The sequence below is a fragment of the Odocoileus virginianus genome, chromosome 26 (assembly GCF_023699985.2).
Source record: "Odocoileus virginianus isolate 20LAN1187 ecotype Illinois chromosome 26, Ovbor_1.2, whole genome shotgun sequence".
Lineage (NCBI taxonomy): Eukaryota > Metazoa > Chordata > Mammalia > Artiodactyla > Cervidae > Odocoileus > Odocoileus virginianus.
The window spans coordinates 46,316,416-46,342,685 of NC_069699.1; the positions used below are offsets into that span (position 1 = coordinate 46,316,416).

A 26,270-nucleotide genomic window follows, 5' to 3' on the forward strand; every position below is an offset into this window, starting at 1 on the left:
CCTGTGCTGGTTGCTGGGAACTTGACAGTGACAGAGCAAACCCAGTCTTGCCTTTGGGGACCTTCTGATCCAGATGGAAGGCAGAGGGGTGGAAGGTGTAATGGGGTGTCAGAGGACAGTCACAGCAGGGAAGCCAGGGGCACCGCCACCCCCACCTACAGTGCAGACCTGGGCATGAGCAAGGGTGCAAGTGGTAAGAAGGAGGAGCCAGCCCTTCCTCCTGGCTCAGTGAGGGGAGCCTCATCTCCTCACCTGGGACACAGCTTCCCGAGCATTAGTTTGAGTCGCCCCTGCCCTTGCCAGGAGCCTGAATGGCAGGAGCTCCGCAGACACCCTCCCGTGCCCAGCCGGGCCTCTATACAGGTGGTGAGATGAGCAGGGTGGGCCAAGCAGGTGGCGCTGGACCTTCCTGGGTTGCCCAGCCCTGGGGCACCCTGGCGTCAGCAAAATAGAACTTCCAAGTGCCCTTTAGAGTTCATAGCAGTGATAGGGGGACCCTCCCAAGGCCAGAAGACAAGTGGAGTGTGTGTCTGCTCAGTGGGGGTTGTCTCTGGCTGGAACACGCCCCATGTGCACATCAGCGATGGCACTGGATGGATATGCACGCCCATGTGTATGGCTGAGGAGGGCGGGGCTCTCTGGAGCAGAGCTTACGTGCGTGGGGGTGTGAGAGATGTGTGGTGTGTGCTGGAAGAGTGGTGAGCTGGGGTAGGAAGGGAGGGGAGAGCTCTACCATCTCGTGATGTCTATTGCATCAGCGTGGCCCGTCCCACTGTAGGCACTCTTGTGAGTGTGCTTCAGACACCAGCAAATGTGTGTGTGTATATAAAGCCATGTGCTTGTGTCCTATCTCCCAGTCTACAGCCACAGGCGCACAGTCAAGGCCTAGGCCCTCACGTGAATGCCTACTAACAGACGTGGAATACGTGTACAAGTGTGCGTCTCGACCCGCATTTGCCCGGGTGTGATATTGATCTGTGTGTCCCAGGCAGACACAAACGCACCTACACGTTCCTGCCTGGAAAGCCCTGGTGACTCCTGGTGCCCAGCCCCACCACAGCTGTCTCCCTCTCTCTGGTCCCCACACCACTGTCTCTACAGGCAGGCAGACTAGGGTGAATATTTCATTTGGGGAAATTGAGGCACAGAAGGCAAGAGGAACTTGCCCTAGACTCACAAGCTCTAGCTACGACCCAGGTCTCCCAAGATCCCATCTCAGTCTGATGTGGCCCCGTGGCTTGTAAAGCATCTCCCCACACTCCCTGCAGTGCCTGAGGAGTCCAGGACACAGGGTTGTGGTTCACAGGGCACCCCATCCTTGCCGGCTCTCACCTCGGAAGGGACTCCCTGAGGCTCAAATCAGCAGGCATGTTCCACAGCAGGTCTCTCCACGGTGGAGCCTCGGAACTCATAGTCATAACAGCTTAGGGAGGAGGAACCATTCCCTGGGCTTCCTGCAGAGAGGTGGCCTGCCTACAGGAGGAATAAGGGTCTCAGCCCGGCCTCTAGTGTCAGCCCCAACACTCTGTCCCCTCCTCATCCTGCCTTCCTGGAATTCGCTCCTCTCCTGTCTGTCCCTCTGGCTCTGCCTCCTGTCTTCTCACCTCTCCACACTCCCATCTACCCACCAGGGGCATTTCTGGGTTTGTTTCAGCAGCTCCTGACAATCTGCTCAAGCTGATAAATTTTCAGAGGTCAACTGTGCCCTCAGTCCCCACAGACCCAGCTGTGGCCCAGGGGTGGGACGCAGGAGGAATCAGACCCCACTGTGACCTCGAGAGAACCCGGCCCAGGATGGCCAGCCTTGTAAACCAGCCTGGCACCTGCCCCTCAGTCACCAGAGCTATGAGAGGCTGAGCAGCAAGAGGCCCAGCACAGGGTGCAACCGAACTGGGCATTAAGAGCCAGGAAACATTTGTCCAGGCAGAGGAGGAGGAGGAAATGGCTTTCTGTACAGAAGGAGTGTCGTGTGTAAAAGCGTGGAGGTGAGAGAGTGTCATGATAACCGGGTATTATCAAGCCCCTGTCTCATGCCTCTTGAGTGTCTGTGCAGCTAGACATTCATTCATTCTTTTGTTTATTCACCAAACAGTTACCAAGAGCTGGGCACCAGGGCCGCTGGATGGAAAAAAACAGCATTGTCCCTGCCTCTGAGAAAGAACAGTCTGCTGGGAAATTATAGACAGAGCAGCGAAGTCCTTGACGAGGGCACGCAGGCACTGATGGGGATACGCAGGCACTGAAAGAGGAAGTTGGAGGACATGTGGGCATTGTGGGATCCCCAGGGAGGGGTCTGGCCAGAACTGAGGCTCATTTGTCAGCCTTTTCCCCCCCATTCATCAGTACTTGGTATTCGGTCCTCAGAGGCCCTCATAGCTGGGAAGGCCCTTGGCAGTCCAAGTGTGTATCCTTCATGGTGCTGACAGTGAATTGGAGACCCGAGGCCTAGAACTCAAGTCTCCATGGCTTCTTTTCAAGAATGTAGTTGTAGGGACTTCCCTGGTGGTCCAGTGGTTAAGAATCCGCCTTCCAATGCAGGTTCAATCCCTGGTCAGGGAACTGGGATCCCACATGTTGCAGGGCAACTAAGCTGTCATGGGGCAAATAAACTGAGTGCCACAGCTAGAGAGATGTCCAAGTGCCTAGAGAAGCCAGAGCCCATGAACCACATAAGAAATCCTGTGTACTGCAAATAAGACCTGATGCAGTCAAATAATAAGTAAATATTCATTTAAGAACAGAAGAATGTAGTTGTATTGGATAAAGCCAAGACTGTCTATAGCCAGAACTCACACAGGACTCAGTGCTCTCTGTGCAACACCTCCTGCAGCCCAGACGTGGAATTGCAGGTCCAGGAGGCTGCTTTGGAATAAGTGCCCTCAGAGTAGGGTCTGTGCCCTTCTCAGGCTGGCAGGAGCAACTGGGAACCTTGGGCATTTCATTGAGCCTCATTTTCTCACTGCAGAACAGCAGCATAATTCCTGGCTTGCCTGCCACACTGGGGGGTTGTGGAGATGGAGAGAGCTGGCTCCCATGGCAGAAGCTCTCCGGGGGCCCTTCTGCCTGGGGCATGGGAGGAGGGATGACATAGGGCTGCCCACCACTGCCCCCCCCCCAGCATAGAAACAGGGCTGATGGCTGGCTTCCTCCCCCCACCAGAACTCTCAAGCCATCCATCACTTATAAATTCTCATTTCTAAATAAAATGATTTGTTAATTTGAGTGAGTGATCACCACTCGTCCAAGCCTCTCTGCAGGCCCGGGAACAGCTTGTGGGCTCCCAGAGCCCCGTGCCGCCGGCCTGGCACAGACTTGGAGGGGTTGTTTTCGATTTAAATGTGAATTGAATGAGGAGAAAAATGTTTCTCTTGGCAATTCCATAGGAGCTCGCTCTTCTGACAGATGTTGGAGTTTATTATCCCATCGGGCTAGCGTTTTGTTGAGCAGAATTGCTAATTATTTCAGAGGCCCGGCCACAGTCGAGGAGGAAAGGGAGGTGGCGGGTGTGGCTTTGGGTGACATCTGTCAACAGGCGGGCACTGGGATGCCAGGCCCAGCCCACCATCTCCCCACTCCCCTCCTGGGATCTGCAGGCATTTCTAGGCAGGAGCTGCCCTGCCCCTCGGTTTCTGCTTCACGGGGTACCTAGAGGAGGCAAAAGGTTTGTTCTTGCCAGCACCCCTTTGGCTTCACCATGAAGAGCCTGTAAGATTGCACTGGGGGCTGTGTGTTGCTTGTATGTAGTGGGTTATGAGTGTTGGATGGAAATAAGCTCTGGAGAGGCCAGTGCTCTGCTCACTGTGTAAAGTCAAAGTTGTTGATTATAAGGACTGCATCTGGGCAGGGGCCCAGCTTGTGCAGGCACATAGCTGCTTATCTTCATAGCCATGGGCTCTGTGTGGTTTGGCATGACCGTGTGCTGTGCTTGTGGGTCATGAGTTGCCTGGCGTGACTTCATGTGTCTATGAATGAGATGTCTGTGGTCAAGCTGCTCAGGCCTTTGAGGTACAGCTCCAATTCATTCCTGTCCCGGTCTATGCGCCCCAAGGTGAGGAAGGCCTGGGAAGACAGATGGCCAGAGGAGACTGGACCTCAGGAAGGGTGGGCCGAGGCTGGCTGGAGCAGGGCTAGCTCCCTGATACCCATCAGGGGACCCCAGATTTCTACTGGACTGGGTCTAAAGGCCCCCCATTCCACACAGCTCATGTCTGACTCCAGTTCATGTTTGATGCTGGAGGAGACAGTTCCTCTGCAATCTCCCCCGAGAAACACTCACACTGAGAAAGTCCCCCATCTCTGCCCCTTTCCTTACCGCTTCCTAAGCCCCAAGACAAGAGCCCCGGGTGCCCTGGCCACCCCTAGTCCTGATAGCTCAGGACCCAGCACTTGAGTGTCTCCCCATCCTTGAGTGTCTCATCCCCTTCCCCCATCTGCCTCCACACTCATTCTCCACTCCCTCCCCCAGTTCCAGGATCAATGAAGCTCGGCTCCCTAGGTTCAACACAAAGGTAGAAGCAGCAGCTGGGCAGGCTTTTATAACCCTAATTAACACCAGATCCCAGCGATTGGGGCTGGGGGTGGGGGGGGTGGGGGTGGGTCCCAGCTCTAGAACTGTGGTGCAGGCCGAGCCCAGCAGAGTACGAGGCAGGGAGGGTCCACCTTGATGCTGGGTCAGGGGAGATAGTCAATGCAGCTGGGCCTCAGAAGATGACAGGGAGCCCTGTGGCCTCTGTCTCTCTCCATCTTCAGTCCTGGATCCTGGCAACCATCCTCATGGGGGGATGGGGAGGGGTGCCCAGACACCCCCAGACTGAGATCCTGCCATGCATCTCTGATAGACCGTGTGTCCCTGGGAACCAGGCCCTCTTCCCTCCTCTGGATAAAACTCCACTGTGACATCCTTCCATTAAATAGGGCATGTTCAGAAGAGAAAATTGCTACTATTTTCCCCTCTTACTTCACTGTCATCAAAAATTGATCCCATATTGCATCCTTATTTCAAAGAATGAGCTAAAAAAATAAAATAAAATAAAAATTCCCACTCCTCAGAGTGGCAGCTGCATCAAACTTCCCATTCCTCCCACCTCCCCCCCGCTCAAAAAAAAAGAAAAAGGAGGAAAAGGAAAATGGGGCCATGGAAGGACCATGCCACTGCCAACCCTTCTGGAGCTGTTGCATGTGGTGGGGCCGTGGCTTTGGGAGAGACGAGGGATGGGGCCCAGTCTGCGGACAGAGGGGGATTTCAGTCTGGTGAAATGTGGTAGAAAATGGGGTAATTGGGGGAGGTTAATTTGGATCTAAATGGAGCGATTCGTTATCTCAATAAGAAGCATCTCGTTTTCCAGGGAGACGGCTGTGCCTGCCAGCCAGATGCCAGTCAGCCCGTTGGCTCGGTGCAGGGCCCTGCCGCCCATCCTCAGGAGATCTAGCCTCCCAGAATCACTTACTCTCCTTGGCTCGTGGGATGTGGAGATGGGGGAGCAAAGACAGGGGTCCAGGAAGGGGGAACACTGAGGCTGAGGCTGGGGAGTGTGTGACACCCCACAGAGCACGGAGGCCCCCTGACTCTCAGAACAGTCTTCCTTCCCATGGGTCTAGCTGCTTCCTAAAAGAGGAGAGAATGGGTGGGGTGGGGAGCACAGTTTAATCTGCTTTATTTCCCAGTGCATTTGACAAACTATTGAGCAGCTCTCCACGAAAGCACAGAGTTTTTCCCACAACTAAGGGGTCACATGCCACAACTAAAAAATCACACGTGCTGCAGCTGAAGATCCAGTGCAGCCAAGTGAATTAAATATATTCTTCAAAGGCACAAAGTTGGGGCTTCCCTGGTGGCCCAGTGGTAAAGAATCCACCTGCCAATGCAGGGGACACGGGTTCAGTCCCCGCTCCAGGAAGATCCCACATGCCATGGAGCAGCTGAGCCATGTGCCACAGCTACGGAGCCCATGTGCTACAACAGCTGAAGCCGTCGTGCCTAGAGCCCGTGTTCTGCAATGAGAGGAGCCACCACCGTGAGAAGCCCGGGCACCACAATGAAGAGTAGCCCCCATCCACCACAACTAGAGAAAGCCCGTGTGCAGCAACAAAGACCCACCTCAATCAAAAAATACTCTTTTTTAAAAATAAAAAGCACAGGGTTTTAAAAACATAGAATATGTATAGTAAGAATGAGACAAAAGAGCCAAGATGAGCAACCCTAGGACCAGCTGCTTGGTCTAGTTGAGCCTCCAGTTTGACTGTGAGCCTCCTGGTAGCCAAAGGAACAAGGGGGAGCCAGTGCTTTGTGTTCTAACCAATGGAGATGAGATATTTAAATCGACTCCCCACAGAAGCCAAGTCTTGCTTCCCATGGGTTGGTGTTTGGGGAAGACTTTCACAATGTGTCGCTCAGCGTCTCCCACCTTTACTAGGAGCAGAGTCTGGGAGCTGACACTTGGGCTGCAGTCCAAAGCGTGTCCCTCCTCCTGAGGCTTCAGATCCCATCTGGTCCTTGCTGCTGACAGTGCTGGGATCACCGGCCCCACAGGTGTGGCCAACACAGGCTACAGTGCGTCTGATAGACATAGGGGTGTGTCCTGCTCTACCTCCTGCCAGTTCTGTGGCTGTGGAGTACTCAGCCCCATTGACCTGTGCCTCCTTCTTCTGGAAAGTGGGCTGGTAGCAGCAGCCTCACCCCCCATGGTTGTGTGGGTCACATGTGGACTCTGGGCCCCCGTAAGTGGTAACTATAGCCCTGAAGGCATCCAGTGGGGCCATTGGTTTGGGACTGGTGCACAGGATTTCCTTGCTCTGGATATGTGTCTAGCCTAGTGTTGGCTATACCATAAGTAGGGGCTGGGGGGCAGGGTGAGCATGGAGACAAGTGGAAGCCCCTCCCTCCACTGTGAATGCTGTGAGAACAAGGCAGAGAGCCTCATTTGGCCAGTGTCTCTGGCACAGGCCCTGAACATGTTTGCTGAAAGAAGAAGGAGGAGGGGCCCTGGGCATCTCCTGTTCACTTATTCCATACTGTGGTTTTAGTTCGTATAAGATAACACAAAACAAAGTGATCGCAGTGGGGTGAGGGATGGGAGGAAGGTAAACCAGTGGACAAATCGAGGGCACACTGGAGAAGTGGATCACTAGGCATGAATGAGGCAGGTGGCAGCCAGAGGGCCCATGTGGCCAGGTGCGCATGGCAGGCGGCAGGGTCTAGGGGTCCAGAAGCTTCTGCATGCCCAGCCACAGCAGGAAGCTGCCCCGCCCACCTGAGCCTTAGGAGATGAATTCCTGACACGAAGGTGAGGACCACCTACCTTGTGCAAATGGGTCTGAACACACGTTTGCATGCATGCATGCATATACACAGGGGTTCCCATGCCCATATGCACAGGTATTCACATACGTGGGCCTTCTTAATGTCTGCACTTGAATTCACATCCTTTCATGCGGGTACACCTGTGTATATGTTCAAGTGCAAATGCACACACGTCCTCCTTCAATTCCAAGTCCTCCACCCCCAGGATTGCAAAACTGTTGACCACAAAGTCCAGTGGAAGAGGTCTCCTCTCCCCCTGGCTACTAAAGTGGAAGATCCCTTGGGCAGACCTTCCTCCCTAGAGGCCCAAGAGTCCCCAGTCACAGGAGTCCCACTTGCCCCCTCTTTCCTGTGGGAGAGCAGTAGGAGGCTTTGGGGGATAGGGGAATGACATCAGGCTTCAGAATACTGGGGACGGAAGGTCCCCATGGCCAGGACCTGACCCCGAGGATGGGTCAGCAGGCTTGGGCCATGCAGAGCTGGGGGCTGGGAATCAGATGGAGGCCTTCAATACCTTGGTGGGCTGAGGCTGGGCTGACCCTAGGGCACAAAGACCCTCCCTGCCCCATAGACTGCCTGGCTCTGGATTTAGTGAAAGGAAACAGACCCGAGAGTGGTGAGCAAGTTCTACACTTAGCCTCATTTCTCACCCCCACTTTAGTGGTGGGGAGGGGGGGTCTCCCACCTCTTGCTGAGCTTTGATGTTGCCACCTGTGAAGTGGGCTGAAGATCGCTTATGGAGGCTCTGCCCTGATGGGCATGGAAGGGTGGCCCTGGGGCTGATCCAGCCAACCCAGGACTCGGAGTCTGCTCCACTGGGCCCTGCCCTTCCAGGCCCTCAACTCGGGCTACAGCCTCAGATCTAGGCACAGCCAAGCACAGCTGCCTGCAAAGGATCACTAAGCTTAACACTGATGAATACAAACCCGCAGCAGCACCCCAGCCCTGACGCCGTGAGGGTCACAGGCTGTGCTGGGCGGCAGTGCTGGAGGCTGATCACAAGTGGAGGAGGGCTTCTGGGGGCCCGAGGTCACCAAATGACCTTGAGGACATGCAACCCCCACCTTCTCCACATACACCTCCTATCTTCTCTGGCCTCAGCCTAGGCCCTGGGAAAGGGGCAGGAACTCCATGGCCACCCAGGAATGATGACTGCAAGGTCATGCAGTGAAGCTGAAGATGAGCTCAGGCCCATCCAAGTCTCCTCCTACCCCCGAAATCTCTCACCCAGCCCCAGAGTGTTCCCCTGTCCCATTCTCTCTGATCCACAGCCGTCCAGAGGCTCCTTTCCTCCTCAGAGGGGCTTCAGGGTCTCAGAGGGGCCTCAGGATGTCTCATGGGTGAATTGATGAGTGGGGGAGGGAGGATTTGTTACGAAATCCCAAGAACAACCCCCCATCCTGCCCTCAAAGAGCTGTGAGTGCAAACTGAGTAACCCTCCTCTGAGCCTCAGTTTCCTCATCTGGAAAATGGGTTTGGAATGGGACCAGCTTTGTAGGGGCTGCTCTAGAGATTCATAAACAGTGCAGTGAGTGCTCAGTGGTGTGGCTGTGACAACAGGTCCAAGTGCACTTCCAGTTCCAGGAATTCCCTGACAACCCTAAATATTTCAGGAACACTCAAAGCCCCACCTGATCACCTGGCTGTGGTTTCTCCTCCCTGGAAAAGTCCTGACCTTTTCCTGTAGCTTGCTCTGGCCCCGCTCCAGGAGCTATTTCTTCAGGCAGCCCCAGGTCCACACTTCCCCACTCCCAGTGACATCTGACTGTCTTACTGTTGTGTTGTTTTTTAGTCGCTAAGTTGTGTCTGACTCTCTGTGTCCCCACAGACTGTAGCCCACCAGGCTCCTCTGTCCATGAGATTTCCTAGGCAAGAATACTGGAGTGGGTTGCCGTTTCCTTCTCCAGGGGATCTTCCCGACCTAGGGATTGAACCCGCATCTCCTGCATCGATAGATGGGTTCTTTACCCCTGAGCCACCAGGGCTGGCTCTTCCTAATAAGCACACGTGCCTCCAGGCTCCATGTGGTCTGCACCTCAGCGTTCTCCTGTTTTCTCACTGATGCAGTGGCAGTGGATGGTGCCATTTTCCCATTTCACAAGGAGGAAAACCGAGGCCAGGAGAGGTGATTTCACCTAGTTAGGATAGATCTGAGTCCACCGTGGGTCCATCACTAGAGGAGTCTCACCCGCACAAAGACCAGCCTGAAGGCCTGAGGAGACCAGGGGCTGAGGTGGCCCTAGCCAGCTGAGATTTAGGGTTCCTGAACAGACTCTCTGACCCTTGTCCCAGGGGAGCGGGGCTACAGCCTGAATTGGGGGGAGAGTGGGTAGGCAGAGATGCCCCAAATAGGCCAGCATGTGCTGCCTGGCTGCCGTCCCACCCTCCCCAGCTGGTGCCATGGCTCTTTGGCCGTTGCTAGGCATCTGTAAGGCCCAGGTGGGCCCTACCTGTCGTGGAGCAGCCACGCGGTGTGGGGTAGGCACGGGGCCCGGGCAGGAGCAAGGCCGCCTCCGCCTGCCCGCCCTTCTCTCACTTGGCAGCAGCAAGCAGAAGCCATTAGCGCCTGGCAGCCCGTGTCCCACGGTTCTGACAAACGCCTTAAATGTTGTCGCCAAGGCTCCAGCTGTCCCTCCGGCCGCCTTTACTTCTCGTAATAACCAAGTGTCGAGGCTGATTGGAGCAGCGGGATGCAGCCAGTATTCAGAGCAGCTTTTACCCTGGACGTTTCCACCTGGCAGCCAGGCTGCGCCCACCCCACCCTCCGCCTCCACGCCTTTGTCCGCCTGTCGCCTCTGCCCAGGCCCCCAGCATCGCCCCCGGGCCAACCAGTGCCCTGCTTCATGTCCCAGGTGGGGCCTGTGCTGCTGCCCACCAGGGCTGGTGGGCAGTGATGGACTGGAGTCTCAAGCATCCACGTCCAGCAGAATGGTGACCCCAGTGGAAAGAAAGATATGGCTCCCATTCCCACCCTTCTGGGTGACCTCTTCCGGGGAATCCCTGCTTTCCCTTGGTTCAGCTTCATCTCTCAGCCTTGGTGTCCTTGTCGGTGGAATGGGAGTGATGACTGGGCTTCATGGGGCTTAAAGGGAACACATGTGTGAAGCAAGGTGTGAATCACAATGTCCTGTGGAAGAGATTCGGCCATACCAAGACCACAGACACCCTGGGACAGGAGGCATGGGAGGAGCAACCACCTGCATCAGCCGCCCTGGCCCCTCCTCTCCCTAGGACTGTGCTGCTGAGGCTCCCGTTTGGAATCCGCTTCCGTCTCCTCTCTGTCTAGCCTTGTCCTTCACATTTGGCCTGCTCTTCCGTCTTCCAGGAACCCTCCCAGTTTGGTCTAACCACACTACTCTCCCTCAGGTGTTTGTTTTTGGCTGATCCGTATGGCAGGTGGGATCTTAGTTCCCCAACCAGGGATCGAACCTGTGCCCCCTGAATTGGGAGCACAGTCTTAACCCCTGGGTCGCCAAGGAAGCCCCTCCCATAGGTTTTATGTGACCTTTTGAGTGGGTCCTAGATCCTCAACGTTATCTTATTGTCTGCCTTCATCCTCCCATGGCCTTGTGAGGTCCGGACTATGCAGAGCTTCATTTTAGGGTCAAAGTAACTAAGGTTCAATGGATTAAATGACAATGTACATGAACTTGGGCAAACTCTGGGAGATGATGAGAGACAGGGAGGCCTGGTGTGCTGCAGTCCATGAGGTCTGCAAAGAATCAGACACATCTGAGCAACTGAACAACAACAACTAAGGTTCAGTGAGGGACAAGCATCAGTCGCCCAAATCCGACATGGTGCTCCTGGCTCTGCCCCCCATGGGGCACTGTGGTGGCTGATCAGGGGATTAAAGTCAGCCTCACCCTCCCAGGGGCTTTGCCCACCCCACCCCTTGGCCACGGGGGCTTCCTTCCTGAGACACCCAGTTACAAGCACCAGTGTCCAGGACAGATTTGGTTGGTTGATTTATGAGATCTCTGACCACTGAATTACTGGTTTACAGGTTCCTTAGTCTTCCGATGATGCTGGAGGGTGGTGGGCAGAGAAAGGTAAAGAGTAGCCTCTGCCCATTCATGAGACTTTCCTCAGGGATGCAGAGGTGATGGGCCAGAAGGTGGTGAGGGCAGTGATGCAGGTGGTGATCCCAAGGAGACGCGAGATGCAAGCAGTGGAGTGATGGCCATAGTGAAGGTGGTGGAGGTGATGTTGATAGTGGAGTTGATGTTAGACAGTGATGATAGCAGTAGTGACAGTAGTGGTGTTGGTGACGGTGATGATGGGGATGAAGGTAGCAATGGTGTAGCTACTGGTGATGGTGGTGACAGTGATGGGGGTAACCCCTGGGGATGACAGTGGTGATGTTGATGGGAATAACTCTGGCGATGACAGTGGGAGTGGTGCCGAGGTGGTAAGGACAATGTGGGCAGTGGTGATGGGGTCATCGAGGTGGTGATGATGAAACAGTGTTGGCAGTGGTGATGGGGAATGTTGGCCAGTAGTCATGGGAATGTTGATGGTGGTTAAGTAGGGATCAGCGATGATGATGGAGATAATGGTGATGATAGTGATGAGAGAAGCCCTCTGGTGGTGGCAGAGGTGATGATGGTGGTAGTGACGGGATTGTGGGGCTATCAAGGCTTCCTCTGGAGTGTCCCTCATGACAGAGTCCCCCAGGCAACCCTGCCCACATGTGGGCTGTGCCCAAGCTGGCAGCAGGACTCAGTGGGGCTTGCTTGATTCTCTTTTCCTCTTAACCTCCAGTGAGCATAGCCTTCTGGGTAATGAGATGCAAATTGACAGAAAAGACAATGAGCCAGCCTACGGCCGGTAGGGCAGCTTTTAGAGTCAGGCTGATTGCCTCTGTGCCAATTTGCATGGCATTAGCTGTACACATCTCTGCCAACAGGCTTGTGTACTTCATCAGAGGTCACCTGTATGGCTGCATTCAACAAGGGGTGGTGACCTGTGATCCAGACGAGGGACGGGGCAAGGCCACTCTGACCCTGACCTGACCAGAGCTCCAGGGTGTGGCGCCGAGAAGTCCGGGCCTGTGGAAAAGTCTAGTGGTTGAGGGGACTTCATGCTCAGCCAGGGATGACCATAGCCATGGGTCTAGTTTGGCCAGCACCATGGTTCCATCTGGGCGTGTGTTGCAAAGGGGACAAACAGGCCTCAGTCAAAAGGAAGGCCTCAGTACAAGTCCAGGCTCTTGGGATGCCTCACTGCAGGTCCAAGCTCTGCCCCTAACTGGCACCATTGCCTGATCAGTCCCTCCAGGCAGTGACTCCCCCACTGTGCAGTAGGGGCCCCAGCCTCATTGTCTCCACACTGAAAGTAATGATCATCAAGCCCGGCCCTGTCTACGTGTCTTAGCCACAGTTCTCCACGTCAAGGTCACGTGTTGCAGCCCTCTGAGGACCCATCCTTGTCACTGATACTGTCACTTAAGGACTGCACCTGGGATAATTCCTAGAGTGGGACCCGGGGGGCCTAAGCAGGGCAACGACCCAAGTGGATTCCCAAACCCAGTCCTTCAGGCCGCCTGGCCATCCCTCCTACTCTGTCCAAGGTGCTGAAAGTCCTGGCCCAGCTGCCCTGGGCTTCTTGCTGCAAGGTTAGCCAGGGGCCCCTTCCCTGCCACCCTTGCTCTCTGAGCCCTGCAACTTCTCTGACTAAGTGGAACTCAAGACTTCACCACATACCCTCCCCCAGGACAGACCACAGTGGAACCAGGGGCTCTTTCCTTCTGCCCCCCACCTCCAGCCCAGCCAGTGCCCCCTCAGGCACATCCCATGCCCCTCTGGGCCCGCCTCCCTCCTCACCGTCCCACTGCCTCTCCCCCCGAGGTTAGGCCTAATCAGAGCTAATCAGAAAATTATGAGCTGCCTGATTACTGATTAGATTCCTAATGTTAATAGAGTCGAGAAGGGCCCGCTCAGGCTGTGTTTTAGGAAAAAGTGTAAAAATAACATCATGGAAAGGGAGCATGGTGGCTGGGTGAGGGCTTGGGCTCTGCTGTCCGCACAGGCGGAGGCTCCAGCTCTGCTGTTCTAATTGGTGGGGGGCGCTCAGGCTCAACTTTCAAGTGGAAATACATTTCATAGCGGGAGGCCTCCTAGCACCCCTAAATTCTGCCGGCAAAGTTGCCACCCCAGGCAGCTCTTCCTGCGGAGGGCTCTCAAGCTCTGTGCTCAGGACAGTGAGACAGTTGCAGCAGGAATATAGGGAGGCCCTACTGCTGGCTCACCACGTGTGAGCAGTGCTGTGTCTATACTGCTCACGGACCTACTCATTCCCAGCACAGTCCAGGCACACAGAAGATGCTTAGTAAACATTTGTTGACAGGGCAGAGGGAAGGTCACAGCAATGCCTTCTCACTGGAGCCACCACCCTCCCGTGGTGGGGCAAAGAGGCATCTGAGAAGGCTTCCTGGAGGAGGGTGTTGGAGCATGTCAGGAAAATGTACTCATCTGGGTGGGGCGGGCAGCAGGGGGTGCCGAACTCCCCAGGGGCCCATGTCCACCTCCCCCAGCCTCTCCAGCAGGGTTCCATGGCTTTTGCTTTGAAACCATCTCATCACTGACTTGACAGCAGCGGAGTGGGACTAGTGGATGCCATTTTTATGAAGTCCAGAGTGGGGTCAGGGTCCCGGAGCGCAAACATCGGCATTTCAGACACCCAAGGCGACTCCTTGGCCCCTCTAGGTGGGTGCCCCAGTGAGGCCCATACTTAGACTCAGCCTCCCCCTGTGCTCACCTTTACTTCCACACCACCTTGTACCCCTGGGGTCTGTCAATGCTGCTTCTGACCTAGTCTCTGCCACCTCCATCCCAGGGAAACCCAGGACCTCTAAGACGGCAGGTCCCTAAGGACATCTTCTGATCCACTCCCCCCTCACCCCTCTCCACTGGCCATGGTAGAAGTCTGTGCCCAGCTCTGGGGCCACTGCCATCCAAGAATCAATTCCCTGCCCTCAAGAGACCATGTCTGGGAGGGAGCCAGACACAACAGTGATGGAGACCCCACAGGGGATTCTGGAAACCCCAGCCCAGCAGGAGACCAGACTTCCCGGAAGAGGTAGATGGGCGCTGACTCCTAACAGATGGAGAGGGGGCATGGAGGGCCGTCCGGGTTCAGGGCACAGCACAGACAAATGCAGGGAACCTAAGCATGGCAGGAGGCAGAGTCCAAGGTCAGCTTGATGGGAGTGACAAGTATGACAGACAGGCCACAGAACCCTGTAAAGGATGGCGACAGGAAAGGGGGCATGGTCAGGACATCCAGGAAACACTGGATGGGGGCACAGGAGCCTGAAGGTGTGAAGGCCTGAGGCAGATGAGCTTATGCCAAGCAGCTTGGGTGGGAACCTGAAGTTGGGTTGGAGCAGGGGAGGGCAGTGTTCTGGAGAGGAGAAAGAGGTCATGGGTATTGGGGGCTTTGGAGGGGAGCAACTTCTAAGGGGTGACCTTAGGGAAGTGACATCCCAGCCTGGGTGGGTTGAGTAGGACCCTGAAATGGGCCCTTGGTCCCTTCCTGGGGCCGGGCTGGACTGAAGGCTAAGGTGCTGGGGGACAGTGGACAGAGGTGGTGCCGAGGAGAGGGACAGTCTGTCGAAATGAACTTCTGAGGGGAAGAGGTCAAGTCAAGGTCAGAAGGCCCAGGAGAGAAACGAGGTTGAAAGGAGCAGTCAGAAGGTCCTGGGGTGAAACTGAGGGAAGAGGCAACCCACTACCTGGGACTGTGTCCCTGATTTCCAGGGTGAGTCCACACCCTGCCTTCTGCCCATGCCTCATTCACACCTCCACAGCCCTAGGAGGGCCGGGTGGGCTTCTGGTCCCTTTTATGGCCATGAGAAACTGAGGTCCAGAGAGAAAAGGTCCGTGCTTCTCAAAGTACATGCTGGGTCAGTCACCAAGCCCTAGGAGCTCAGTCCTCCTAAGTGACTAGGGCATTGTCACACACAGGGACACACACACCCATGCCCACACGTGTGTGTCTCTAGTACGTGACCTGATGGAGGAAACTTAGACAAAAGGCGTGTGGTCCTGCTCATCTCTTCCTCCTGCCCTGGGCCTGATAACCTTCTTGTGATGTGATGTGTTTTTTTTTAAAACGATGAAAGAGACTTTGGTAAATTACACCAGGTCTTCTTTCAGAGGGAGGAAGGCTGACAAAGCTGGCAAATTTATGAGAAATTCCACCTGGCTCCCCAGGGGCTGGTTCACAGTGGAGACAGGCAGGTTTCATGCTGGCAGCTGAGGACGTGCCAGCTAGGTTGGCGGGTTCCAACCCACACTGTGCTGAGCAGGGCAGTGCCTTGGAGGGAATCTCAGCAGCCTCGGAGTCCACCTGGCCCAGCCCTCGGCTCGGGCTCCTCACACCTTCAGCAGGGCTCCAGGGCCACAGCCCAAAAATGGACCTGGTGCAGTATGTTGGACTTACTGGCTTAAATCTCACCAGGGAATCTCTCAGAGGTGCCCAATGGGGGACCCAGGAGCCAGCAGCAGTGACCCGGCAGGGCAGGGCCCCAAGCGCCGGGCCTGCCCTGCTGCCTTTAGCATGAGGCCTCGCAGGGCCACTCGCATCCCCTCCCAAAGTAGCCTGATACCAGAGCTGAAATCTGCCATTTCATCTGTGGATCCTGACAACTGTTCTGTAGATTCACACTGCTCCCTGCGAATGTTCTGCCAGCCCCCAGAGCCCCCTTTCCTCGCCCCGTGCCCTGTTCACACATTTTCGTACTGACCGTGGTTCCCGTTGAAAGCTAAAGCATTGAAGCCAGTGGAATTTGTGTCATCACCTGAGTACTACTTCCCCTCCTTTCCTTTCTGGGAACAAGCATCTCAGAGTGTATGGCTTTTCTACTTCTGATGTGAAAATGTCCACTTTGGGGATTTCCCTGGTGGTCCATTGGTTAAGACTCCGTGCTCCCAAAAGCAGGGGCAGTGGGTTCGATCTCGTGTCAGGAAATTAAGATCTCACATGCCATAGGGCACAGCCTAAAAAAATTAAATTTTTAAAAAGAAGGAAATGTCCACTTTAGGGTTCATATCAGTAACAAGACAGAGTGGGTTTTTTAAATGTCCTCCTATGAAAAAATATAAGCTGGCAACCATCCTTGGGGGCTCAGAATTATCCTGTCTGGTCTGAAATTCAAGCCTCTGGACACCAGGCTCCCCAGCCACATCTCCTTCTTCATCAGAAGCCACCCCTCCCTTCTTCGTATTTTTCCTGGGAAATTGAAACACAGGCTGCCCCTTGTGGGTGGGGACCGAGGGGGCACAGGCATCGATAACCAAGGCTGAGGTGCCCACAGGGAGTGAACAAGTGCAGGCCCGGGGCTGGAGAGACGAGGGCCGCTTCCAGAGGGGAACCACGACTCGAATGAGCTTTTCCCTGTTACATGTATTCTGACCTTTTTTAAAAAAAGAAAAAAATTCCATTTTACTAAATTTTTTTATCAGCTCCTGGAGAATTCCTGTGGCTGCTGAGGGAAAAGGTCAGGGAGCCTGTCGCTGCCAACAACAGTGCGGGCGTCACGTGACATCTACAGGCGCCCTTTGCAGCTCGGAGTGTTTGTTGTTTTCCCTGCAGTTTTGCTTGCTGGATTTTTGGTCTGGGTTTGGGGGGTGTGTTCCAGTGGTTGTTTCTTATTTATTTATTTCTGGTTGCACTGGGTCTTCGTTGCTGTGCAAGGACTTTTCTCTAGTTGCAATGAGCGGGGGCAGCTCTTCGTTGTGGTGTGTGGGCTTCTCACTGGAGTGGCTTCTCTTGTTGTGGAGCAGAGACCCTAGGGCATTCGGACTTCCGTAGTTGTGGCACACAGGCCTAGTTGCTCCACGGCATGTGGAAAATCTTCCTGGACCAGGGATCAAACCCGTGTCCCCTACATTGGCAGGTGGATTCTTAACCACTCTATCACCAAGGAAATCCGATTGTTTCATATTTAAGCTGAAAGCATGGCTAATAAAGAAAGCGTGGGTCAGATGTATCGTGAGACAGGTACCAGATGTGCCTGGAGTGGATGGATGCAGGAAGGGTTGGAAGAAGGGGCCGTGGAGAGGGCGGGAGGGCAGGGCTGAGTGCCTGTGCTGCCCAGAAGGTGCCACCGGATGGGAAGGCAAAGCCACAGGCCTCCCCATACCTGCCATGTTTAGGTCGTGGGTCCTGTCAGCCTTCTCTGTCCCCACTGGTGCACTTCTCTTTACCCCCTCAGAATCCAGCAAAATGGACATCCGGACAGGAGGTCGTGGCGAGTGAGGTCATGCCCGTAAAGCTCTGAGCAGTCAGAGTCGTCAGCTCACCCACCACTCACGTCACAGGCACTGTCCGCCCGCACATGCGCCTTCCCCAGGCCACAAGTTGTGCGAGAACAGGGCCAAGTAAGGGTTCTCCTGGTCCCTGACTGTCTGTGGATGTACCTGCTTAAAGAAGGTGGTGGACAAACAGGCAGACACCCACTGAGGCTGAGGCGGCAGGAAGAAGGGACCCACAGCACCAGGGTTTCTCTTTCACCTATGCGTCTTCCCCTATTGTCAGCCCTGGGGCTGCAGCGCCCTTCTTGCTAAGCTGCATCTTGCTTCATTATTATGCAGATATTTTAATTATGCAGATATGTTTTTAGACAGTTTTAAATATGTATATTATTTACTCATTAGACCATAACAGCTCTGGAAATTGGAAATCTGTATTTAGTATCTATCAGTACACAATACAGAGCTAACACGGGGCCTGCAGGTGGGGAGGGAAGCAGGGTGGCAGGGGCGGCAGTCCTGTGCTGGGCAGAGGCTTCAGGGCACCCCGGTACTTACCCTGTGACACCAGGGTTGGGGGTGGGGTGGGCTCGGAGCCACATCTTAGAGTCCAGTTACTGATACCCTCTCCTGGGGAAAGGGCCAAGGAACCACTCTGGGAAACAGGTCCAGAGACCTGCGGCCAACCAGCCCACCTGGCCAGACCTGATCCTTCCCTGGGAGGTTCGGCGTCCAGCACTGCTGGCAGAATTACTGATGCCCCCTCCACCACTTCCTCACCAGGGGCCCAGGGCAGTGGCACTCATGCTCGGTCCCTTTACAGAACAGGGAACAAAAGGACCCACCTCTCAGTTGTCTTCCTAGGGGTGGGCTCGGGAGGGCGAGGAAGAGGTACAGTCTTCCACCTGTTGTTGGATCAACTGTGCCATCAGTCCAGGGTAACTCCAGGGGCGGTGTCTGTGTCTGTCTGTCATCATCACCTTCTTTGCTACCCTCTGGCGGTGTTCTCAGGGCACCTACTTGGTGCTGGGACTTCACTCTGAGCTGGCTGCCCCTGACCTCCACCTCGGAGCCCCCATCACAGCTTCTGCCAGGCACGGCCCCCATTGGCACAGCTCTCAATATCCTGTGCCCCACAGGTTCAGACCCTTTTATCCTAAGCCTCTCATATCCTCTAGGAAGAGAGAGTAGCTCTAACTAATTAAGACCAAAAAAACTCCTATGGTCTGTCCCTCTGGGCTACACAAAACAAATCCTGTTTGATGGGCAGTTGCTCCCCAGACCCTTTCAGGCTAGGCCAGCACGGAGTGGGGTGGGGGTGGGGGATGGGTTTTCCAGGTGAGGGAGATGGGAAGGAGGCCAAGAAGAAGTGGGGTCCCCAGCCTGGGGGGAGGGAGCGGGACCTCAAAAAGGATGGAGCAGCCTGAGGGCTCCAACCCCACCAGGCCCGAGCCCCGCCCCTCCCAGGACGCAGTGGAGTCTTACCCTCCAGATGTTGGCCTCTGAGAAGGGCCCACCGTGGCCCCCAGGGCCCTTATCTCAAGTCACAGTCTGTCTCAGCTCCACAGCAATTGAGAGACTTTGAACTTAGTGAAATTCAAAGGTGTCTGTGCAGGGGGCTGCTTCCCCAGGGGAGCTTTGTCCACAGCTCAGTTCTCCTCTTTCTTGCCGTTTCCTGTAAGAACAGTTTCCGGAGCTGAAGGAAATTGATTGTTAAGTGAAACCCTCTGATAATTGCCTCTGAAATGCCCGCTGTTACCGTGATTGACTTGGCCGTGAGCAGCCCTGCTCAGCAGTCCTACCACGGTTCCCTCCAGTGCCCTGGCCGTGATGGAGACATCACGGGCCAGCCAAGCCACCATCAGCAACTTCGTAGCAGCGTCATCCTCACAGGCAGCCCTCACCCTCCAGGATGTGATGAAGAGTCTCAGAGAGGTTAAGCCACACGCCTAGGGTCACAGAGTTGACCAGGCAAGTCCAAACCCCAGCCTTTACCCAGGTCACAGACAGTCCTACTTGGATTTATCAGATGCTCACTGTGTACCTACTTTGCAACCCACTCCAGAATTGCCTGGAGAATTCCACGGACAGAGGAGCCTGGCAGACTACAGTCCATGGGGGTCGCAAAGAATTGGACACAACTGAGCGACCAACACTTTCAGCGCTCATTGTGTACCTACTACCTGCTAGGGGTCAGGTTTCTGTGAACTTGACAGCGGTCAGATACAGCCGCCACCAAGCTCAGAGCTCAAGAGGAAACGCAGAGGGCTTTCTGAGTTCCATGATGGGGAGGGAGGGGAGCTTGGCGCTGATCAGGGAGTGGTTAGGAGGAGAATGGAGTCTAAGCTGATGCCTCAAGTGTGAGGAAAGGAAACAGGCTAGAGGAATCTGGGTGGGAGTGCAGAAGGAAGGAGCAGGATGTGCAGGGGCCTGGTACCAGAAGCACCAGACACTGCAGGTTGCTCTGAGAGCAGAGCCCAGAACCCAAGCAGGAAGCTGGTCCCAGGGAGCAGGCATTCAGGGTCAGGGGTGGGAATGGAGCGCATCTCCCCCAGGCCAACAGGGGGACCCAGGGGGAGGTGGGAGGAAAGTGCAAGGAGGATGAACCTCAGGGCAAGGTGAAGACAGAGCTGTGAGCTGTCTCCCAGCGAGTCCTGAGCAAGCCTGAGTGCTGTGGGCTCTGTGGAGATGGGTGCCCAGCGGAGGGGAGGGGAGCCCGTGGGCTGGCCAAGGGCGAAAGGAGGCTTGCAGAAGAGATGAGGAGGTGACAGTCCGATAAGTCTGACTGAGGTGGTGGGGCGCACATCCCAAACAGAAAGAGGGGATAACGGGGAGGCCCGGAGGTGGGTGAGGGACCATGTGCTTAGAGCCAGCGAGGGAGACACCAGAGGACTCGGCCTTATGGGCAGCTTCCGGGATTTGGAGCAAGGGGGCCACCAGGAACCCAACTGCCCTCTGAGTGGGTAAGGTTACTATTTCTAACGTATAGGCAGGAAATTGAGGGCTGGAGGAACAAGCCAGGATGTGAACCCAAGGCTCCAGGGTCCCAGCTCTGATCCCTGCCTGGGGCCCCTCGTGTGAACTCCCGTCCTCTCCCCTCTCACCCTGAGACCCGAGGGACCCCAAGCCTCCACAACCTGCCCTGTCCACCCCCATCCAACTGCCTCAGTTCTTCCTCCCGCACCACCAGACCAGTGTATTTAGCAGTTTCCACACGTCCAGTGCCTGGGGATGGACTGATTGATCTGTAACACTGAAAAAATAATAATGGCTTGATCGTTACTGAGGATTAAAAGTAATCCTTTCGCTGTGGCTATTGCAACTCTGTTATTCACGAGTCAGCGGGCTGACCCGGGCCTTTGAGCCCATGGGACTCCATAAGCTCAAGGAGGCTGGGGGCTGGGCCCCCCCGCCCCGGTCTCCCTCACCCTGACCGCTCGCCTGGAGAGCCCGAGGGGCCATTGGCCCCCATGTTCCTGAGGCCTATGACTCCCAGGGTCAGACCTAAGCCCTCAGAAGGTGAAGGAGCAGGCATCCCTACCCAGCGGGGGCGGTACGGGCCAAAGAAAAAGTTCCTCAAGGGCTTGGCCCAGTTTGGAGATTTCAACTAGAGTCACTTTGGTCTTTGCAACCCCATCAACCCTGTGGCTTTTCTGGGGGAAGGGCCCTGATCTGGTCGTTCCCACGTGGGTCCCAGCCTCATCCTCCATGAAGTGGCAATGGCTCCAGGCCCATTCTGAGAAGGGTCTGGCATCCCTGGGAAAGTGGTGGGCCACCAGGCAAGGAAAGGGGGTGTGCAGTGACTGCCAGAGGCTCGCCCCTCGAGATATGACCCCAGGGGATGCTCCTGGGGCTCACACACTCCCATCCAGGCCCGGTGGCCGGTATGCATGGTCAGTGCTCAATTAACAGAAGTGACAAGTGTTGTTAACCCCGTGTGTCACACAGTATGTCCTCTGCGGAAGGGTGCTGCCAGCTGTGAATCAGGGACCATCAGGGACTCGGCGTTGGGTGGCGGTGCTTGTGGTTTAGGCTGAAAGGATGCCTCCGAATGGAAAGGGGGGAGCAGAGGTTGAGTGCAGGGGAGCTCCTGGGGTCTCAGAAAAGCTTTGCCTTTTCTGTGCAGAGCCACAGATAACTGCCAAAGGTTTAGGCGTTTGTGGGGAAGCAGGACTGTCATGCACCCCCAGATCCACATTTCAAAAGCTCCAGGTGCTGTGCGGAGAAGGATGGCGAAGGGCAAGAGAGGACATAGGAGCCTGGGCTGGGGATGATCAGTAAGGTGGTTAGAGTAACATTTAAAAAAATTTTTTTAATTTATTTTTATTTATGGCTGTGCTGGGTCTTTGTTGCAGCACACGGGCTTAGTTGCCTCACAATATGTGTGATCTTAATTCCCCGACCAGGGTTCAAACCCACGTCCCCTGCTTTCAAGTTGGATTCTTAACCACTGGACCACCAAGGAAGTCCCAAGAGTTGCATTAAGGGTGAGATATAGGGGGTAATAGTCACAAGGTGGAAGGGCTCACTCCAAGTGGGGGTGTTGTAAGCTCCAGTGGGCCTGAGGATTACCCTCAGAAAGGTATCTAGGCATACAGGAGGGGCCAGGACTGGAGGCAGGATCTAGGAACCATCTAGGGGAAGAGAGGCCTGTGGTTCCTGAAGCTGAATTAAGGCGGGGTGGGGCCCAGCCAAGCAAGTATGACAGTAACAGGTGGACAGAGGACAGGAGCTACAAAAAAGACAGGTGGGGTGGCAGGAGGCTTGACTCTGAAAGGGACTTCCCACCCTGCCCCATGTCCCCCCGCCTCACAGCCTTCCCCGTATTCAGTGCTCTTGGCCAGAGGAGGAGGGGGAGCCAGGCACAGCGGGAGTGGGGAATAACTCTGGGCAGCCTTTCTAACAGCCAGAGGTGACATCCTGCCCAGAGGGTGGAGGCTGCAGCACTGTAAGGATCCCACCAGGCCCCACCATGCTAGAGGGGAGGAAAAGATGGTCTCTCATTTCTCCCGGTGTGCAGCTGCCAGGCTTTATTTTAGAATCTTCCCTCTGGGGCCCACAAGCCATCAGGCCTGGACTGAGGGATGGGAGTGTCTTGAATACCAAGGGGCCAGGGTCCTCTGAGTAGGAGCTGGAGGCCAGAGGGCAGGACCCTACTGCATCACTCATGGGGTGGGAGAGGGCGTTGGGGATCAGAGCCTCTCCCCAAGCACGAGCCACTCTATTCCTCCCCGGGCGTCGTGGACCCTGCAGAGCACGCCCTCGGACCTTGGTCATGGGCTGCACAAGGCAAACTCAACGCCGAGGACCCAGCCCGACCCAGGGTCACTCTGTGACCTCAGGCAGACTGCTCACCATCTCTGTGCCTGGGCATCCTCAGCTGAGGACACATCAAGCGGGCTGTGGATGGTGACAGGTACCCCTGATATGTTGCTGGCCTGGGGAGGGGGGTCGCAGATCAAGCCTGGATGCAGCAGGTGACCAGTTTAGGGTGAGTCGTCATTACTGTTAATAAAACTTCACTCAGTTCCGCAGGAGGCCCAAAAGGGCCAGGCTCGGTTCTGGCCTCAGAAGCCTCTGGACTTCCTAAAGGGGCGGGATCCACGGAATCCACAAAATAAGAATCTCTGGGCAGTGAGGATTCAGGCCCAGAGGGTAGCCAAAGGGTTTTAGCACCTCCTCCAGGAAGCTCTCCCTGATGTCCTAAGTTCCCACAAATCTGAGCTTCCCGGAAGCACCTCAGCTTCTTTTGCCCTCTTTGTTCTGCCTGGTGATGTGTTTGTTTTCCCTTCTGGACTGTGGAAGGCAGGCCTGGCTCTGCCACGTCTCCGCACATCAGCATGGTCTGGCCCCAGGCATACCGGGTAACAAAGTGCAGGATACACAGACAGCTGTGCTCAGAGGCACAGGGGCCTCAGTGGAGGAGGCCACAGGAACCAGTGCCAAACGATGCACCAGGCTTGTGTGGACAGAAGGCTTGGAGATTGCTGTTGGGAGGGGGCTCAGGAAGCCAAGACAAGGACAGTGGGTCTGGGTGGGCAGAGGTGGGCCATGGGCACCTCCATCTGGGCCCTGAACAAGCTGGGAGCAAATGCATCAGCGAGGCATTCTGTCTCTTGTGTCATTTCATCCTGGACTGGGGAGGGCCTTCCTCTTGGCACTGGATGACACTGGTTTGTAGTGAGCACAGAGTGTCAGTGAGTTTGGCTGCAGGGCCTAGGTCCTGAAACATCTTGGGGATCCCCTTGCCATCCTGTGGGCTTGAAATGTGACTGAGCTGAAGTCCAGGGAGTCCCATGGAGATGCCACTCAGGTCACTCTGTGCAGGCTTCGCCTTTCCTGTGGGTGGTGGAAGGGCCCACACAGCAAGCTGGAGAATGTGTGGGGTTAAGGAATCCCTGAGGGGTCTGGCAGGATGTCCAGGGAACCCCTGAGCCAGCCTGGCCCCGGGGAGTGCTGGGGACGGGGAAGGCTCTGGGCTGGACACAGATCTTCCTCAGCTTCTGACCGTCCTTGCTCTGTCCCTCAGAGATTGGCCGATGCTGCAGAGAACTTCCAGAAAGCCCACCGCTGGCAGGACAACATCAAGGTAAGAACTACAGTGGCCTCCCCAGGCCCAAGGACCTGTCCACCCCCAGCAAGAGTGGATATGAATGCAGGGGAGGAGGAAGGGGGAGGCTGCACTCACCCACTGGCAGGGCACCAAGGGGTCCGTGGGGTGAAACCGGGAACCTTTGCCCAATGTTCAGCAGGCATTTGAGGTTCCCAAATACACTGATGTGGGAGAGCCGCTGGGGGAGAGAGACCCTATCCCCTTCCCGGACTTCCCTAACAGAAGGCCCCCAGGCTGGGATCGGGGACCAGGCTGTCACAGCCAGGAAATCCTCTCCTTCCTCCAGCAGAGCCCAGAGTAAGTGGAGGCAGGAGATGCTGGGAGCAGGACTCTGCTTGAGGACGGAGGGTCCAGAATGTGGGGGAGGGAAGGGATGCCTCACTGACCCCCAGCCTCACATATCTAGGCAGTGTGTTTGATTTGGGGTGGGCTGGAGACACTTTTTGTGTCAGAGGATCACAGTAAACCAGCAGAGAGACCGAGGCAGGGTTCCTCCCAGATTCAGGAAACACCCCCATGCCAAGGATGACCGAGGCTTTGGGGACCAGAGCAGTGCAGGGCTCGCTGTGTCCTCCACAGCCACTCGGGAATGTGGGTCACGCTTCCCAGTGGTGTCTATGCTCAGTGCTGGCACTTAGAGCTGGCCCCTGGGACACAGAGGCCAATAAGGGGTGGGGGAGGCCTTGACTCACTCCAGCTCTGAACCCGGTGCCTCTAGGAGGTGGGAGAGACTGTTATTCCTGCTTCACTGATGAGAAGCCTGAGGCACAGAGTGGTTGACCTACCTGAGGTTACCTGTCGGAGGCAGAGAGTCACAGCCAGCCTGTCAGATGCCAGGGGGGCTCATGTCTGTGATGAAGACCCCGTAAACCTGTTCCTTCTCCCAGCCCCCATCCCCCCAGGTCACTCTGAACCCCCACCATAACACTCTTCCTTTGCTCCCTGGTGGGTGCTGGGTGCTACCCTCAGGGAGCTCACATGGGGTTGGAGGTAATAGATGATTGTCTACAGTGAACATGTAAATCAACTAGAGATTCCCTGGACCCCTCCTCCCTCCCTGGGAGCTGGGGGCTGGCCTTTTTCTTGCTCCCCGTTCCAGCACTACAAACCCGACCCTGGGCCACCCTGCCTTTTCAGCCTCTTGATCAGAAATATGCACGGCAGCAGCCACTTTGCACTCCCTGGCCTCTCATACCCGCCCCTGCCTGCAAATAACTGCACCCTGGCGACTCCCCACGCGGCCCAGCCTGAGCCGGCACCCAAGGCCCCAGGATCTGGCTGTCCCTGCCTCTCTCCTGAGCCTGCCTCCTCCCTCTCCTCCTCCTGTGCTCCAGCCACACCCAACACCTAACTCCAGCCCTGTTTCTGATCTCTCCACCCACTCTGTTCCTCGAGGAAGCCCAACATGTCTTGTGTCTTCCCTGTGAGTCTGCTCTGGCTACCCAGCACATCAGCCCCTCCACCTGCTGGGCCTCCGGAACCCTTGGCTCCTGCTGTGTCCTTTCCTTTGTTTCTGATGTATCTGCTCCCTCCCCTCCTGGCCCAGGACAGGTATGCAGAGCAGGGACAGAGCAGAGTGAAGGAATCGGGGAGTCAGGGACTGGAAGCCCTCAGCCTGGCTTTCTCTCCCTCCTAGTCCAGGCCCGGAACTAGAAGAGGAAAGGGCTGCCTCAGCCCCAAACCCATCTTCTCTTCCTGACTCTGCAGAAAACTCAAGAGTCATCTTACTGGATCCCTGACCCCTGATTTTCAGTCAATCCGAGACAGGAACAGCTTATCCCAGGCCAAAGGGGGCATCCCAGGGGCCTACCGGAAAGGAGAGCCCGGGTCTCGGGGGTGTCCAGGTCCTGAGACAGGTGCTATTGAGGACCCATTCCCCGCACACTGGGCACAGTCACCCAGCAAGAGCTCGCCCTTCTCTGAACTTCAGTTTCCCCATTTGGCAAAGGCCTGGCTGGAACTGGGGGCTGTCAGCTCAGGTGTGATGTGTGAAAGGGTCGGTCCACACGTCAGGTCGTGAAGGTGCAAGTTGGAGATGATGTGAGTGCACCTCTGCCCATCCCAGCCCATGGGCTCGGGGTGTTCCTGTCCTGAGGCGGAA

The 26,270-nt window shown here is 55.8% G+C and overlaps 1 protein-coding gene across 8 annotated transcripts in view; it reads left to right on the forward strand.

The window, feature by feature from the left end:
- Window positions 1-26,270, forward strand: part of CACNA2D2 (calcium voltage-gated channel auxiliary subunit alpha2delta 2) — a 141,776-nt gene that overhangs the window by 84,287 nt on the left and 31,219 nt on the right. For all 8 annotated transcript variants that reach the window (XM_070456027.1, XM_070456025.1, XM_070456028.1 and 5 more), the window contains exon 4: window positions 24,086-24,145. In XM_070456027.1, coding sequence (XP_070312128.1) covers window positions 24,086-24,145 — 60 coding nt within the window. The remainder of the gene's footprint in view (window positions 1-24,085; window positions 24,146-26,270) is intronic.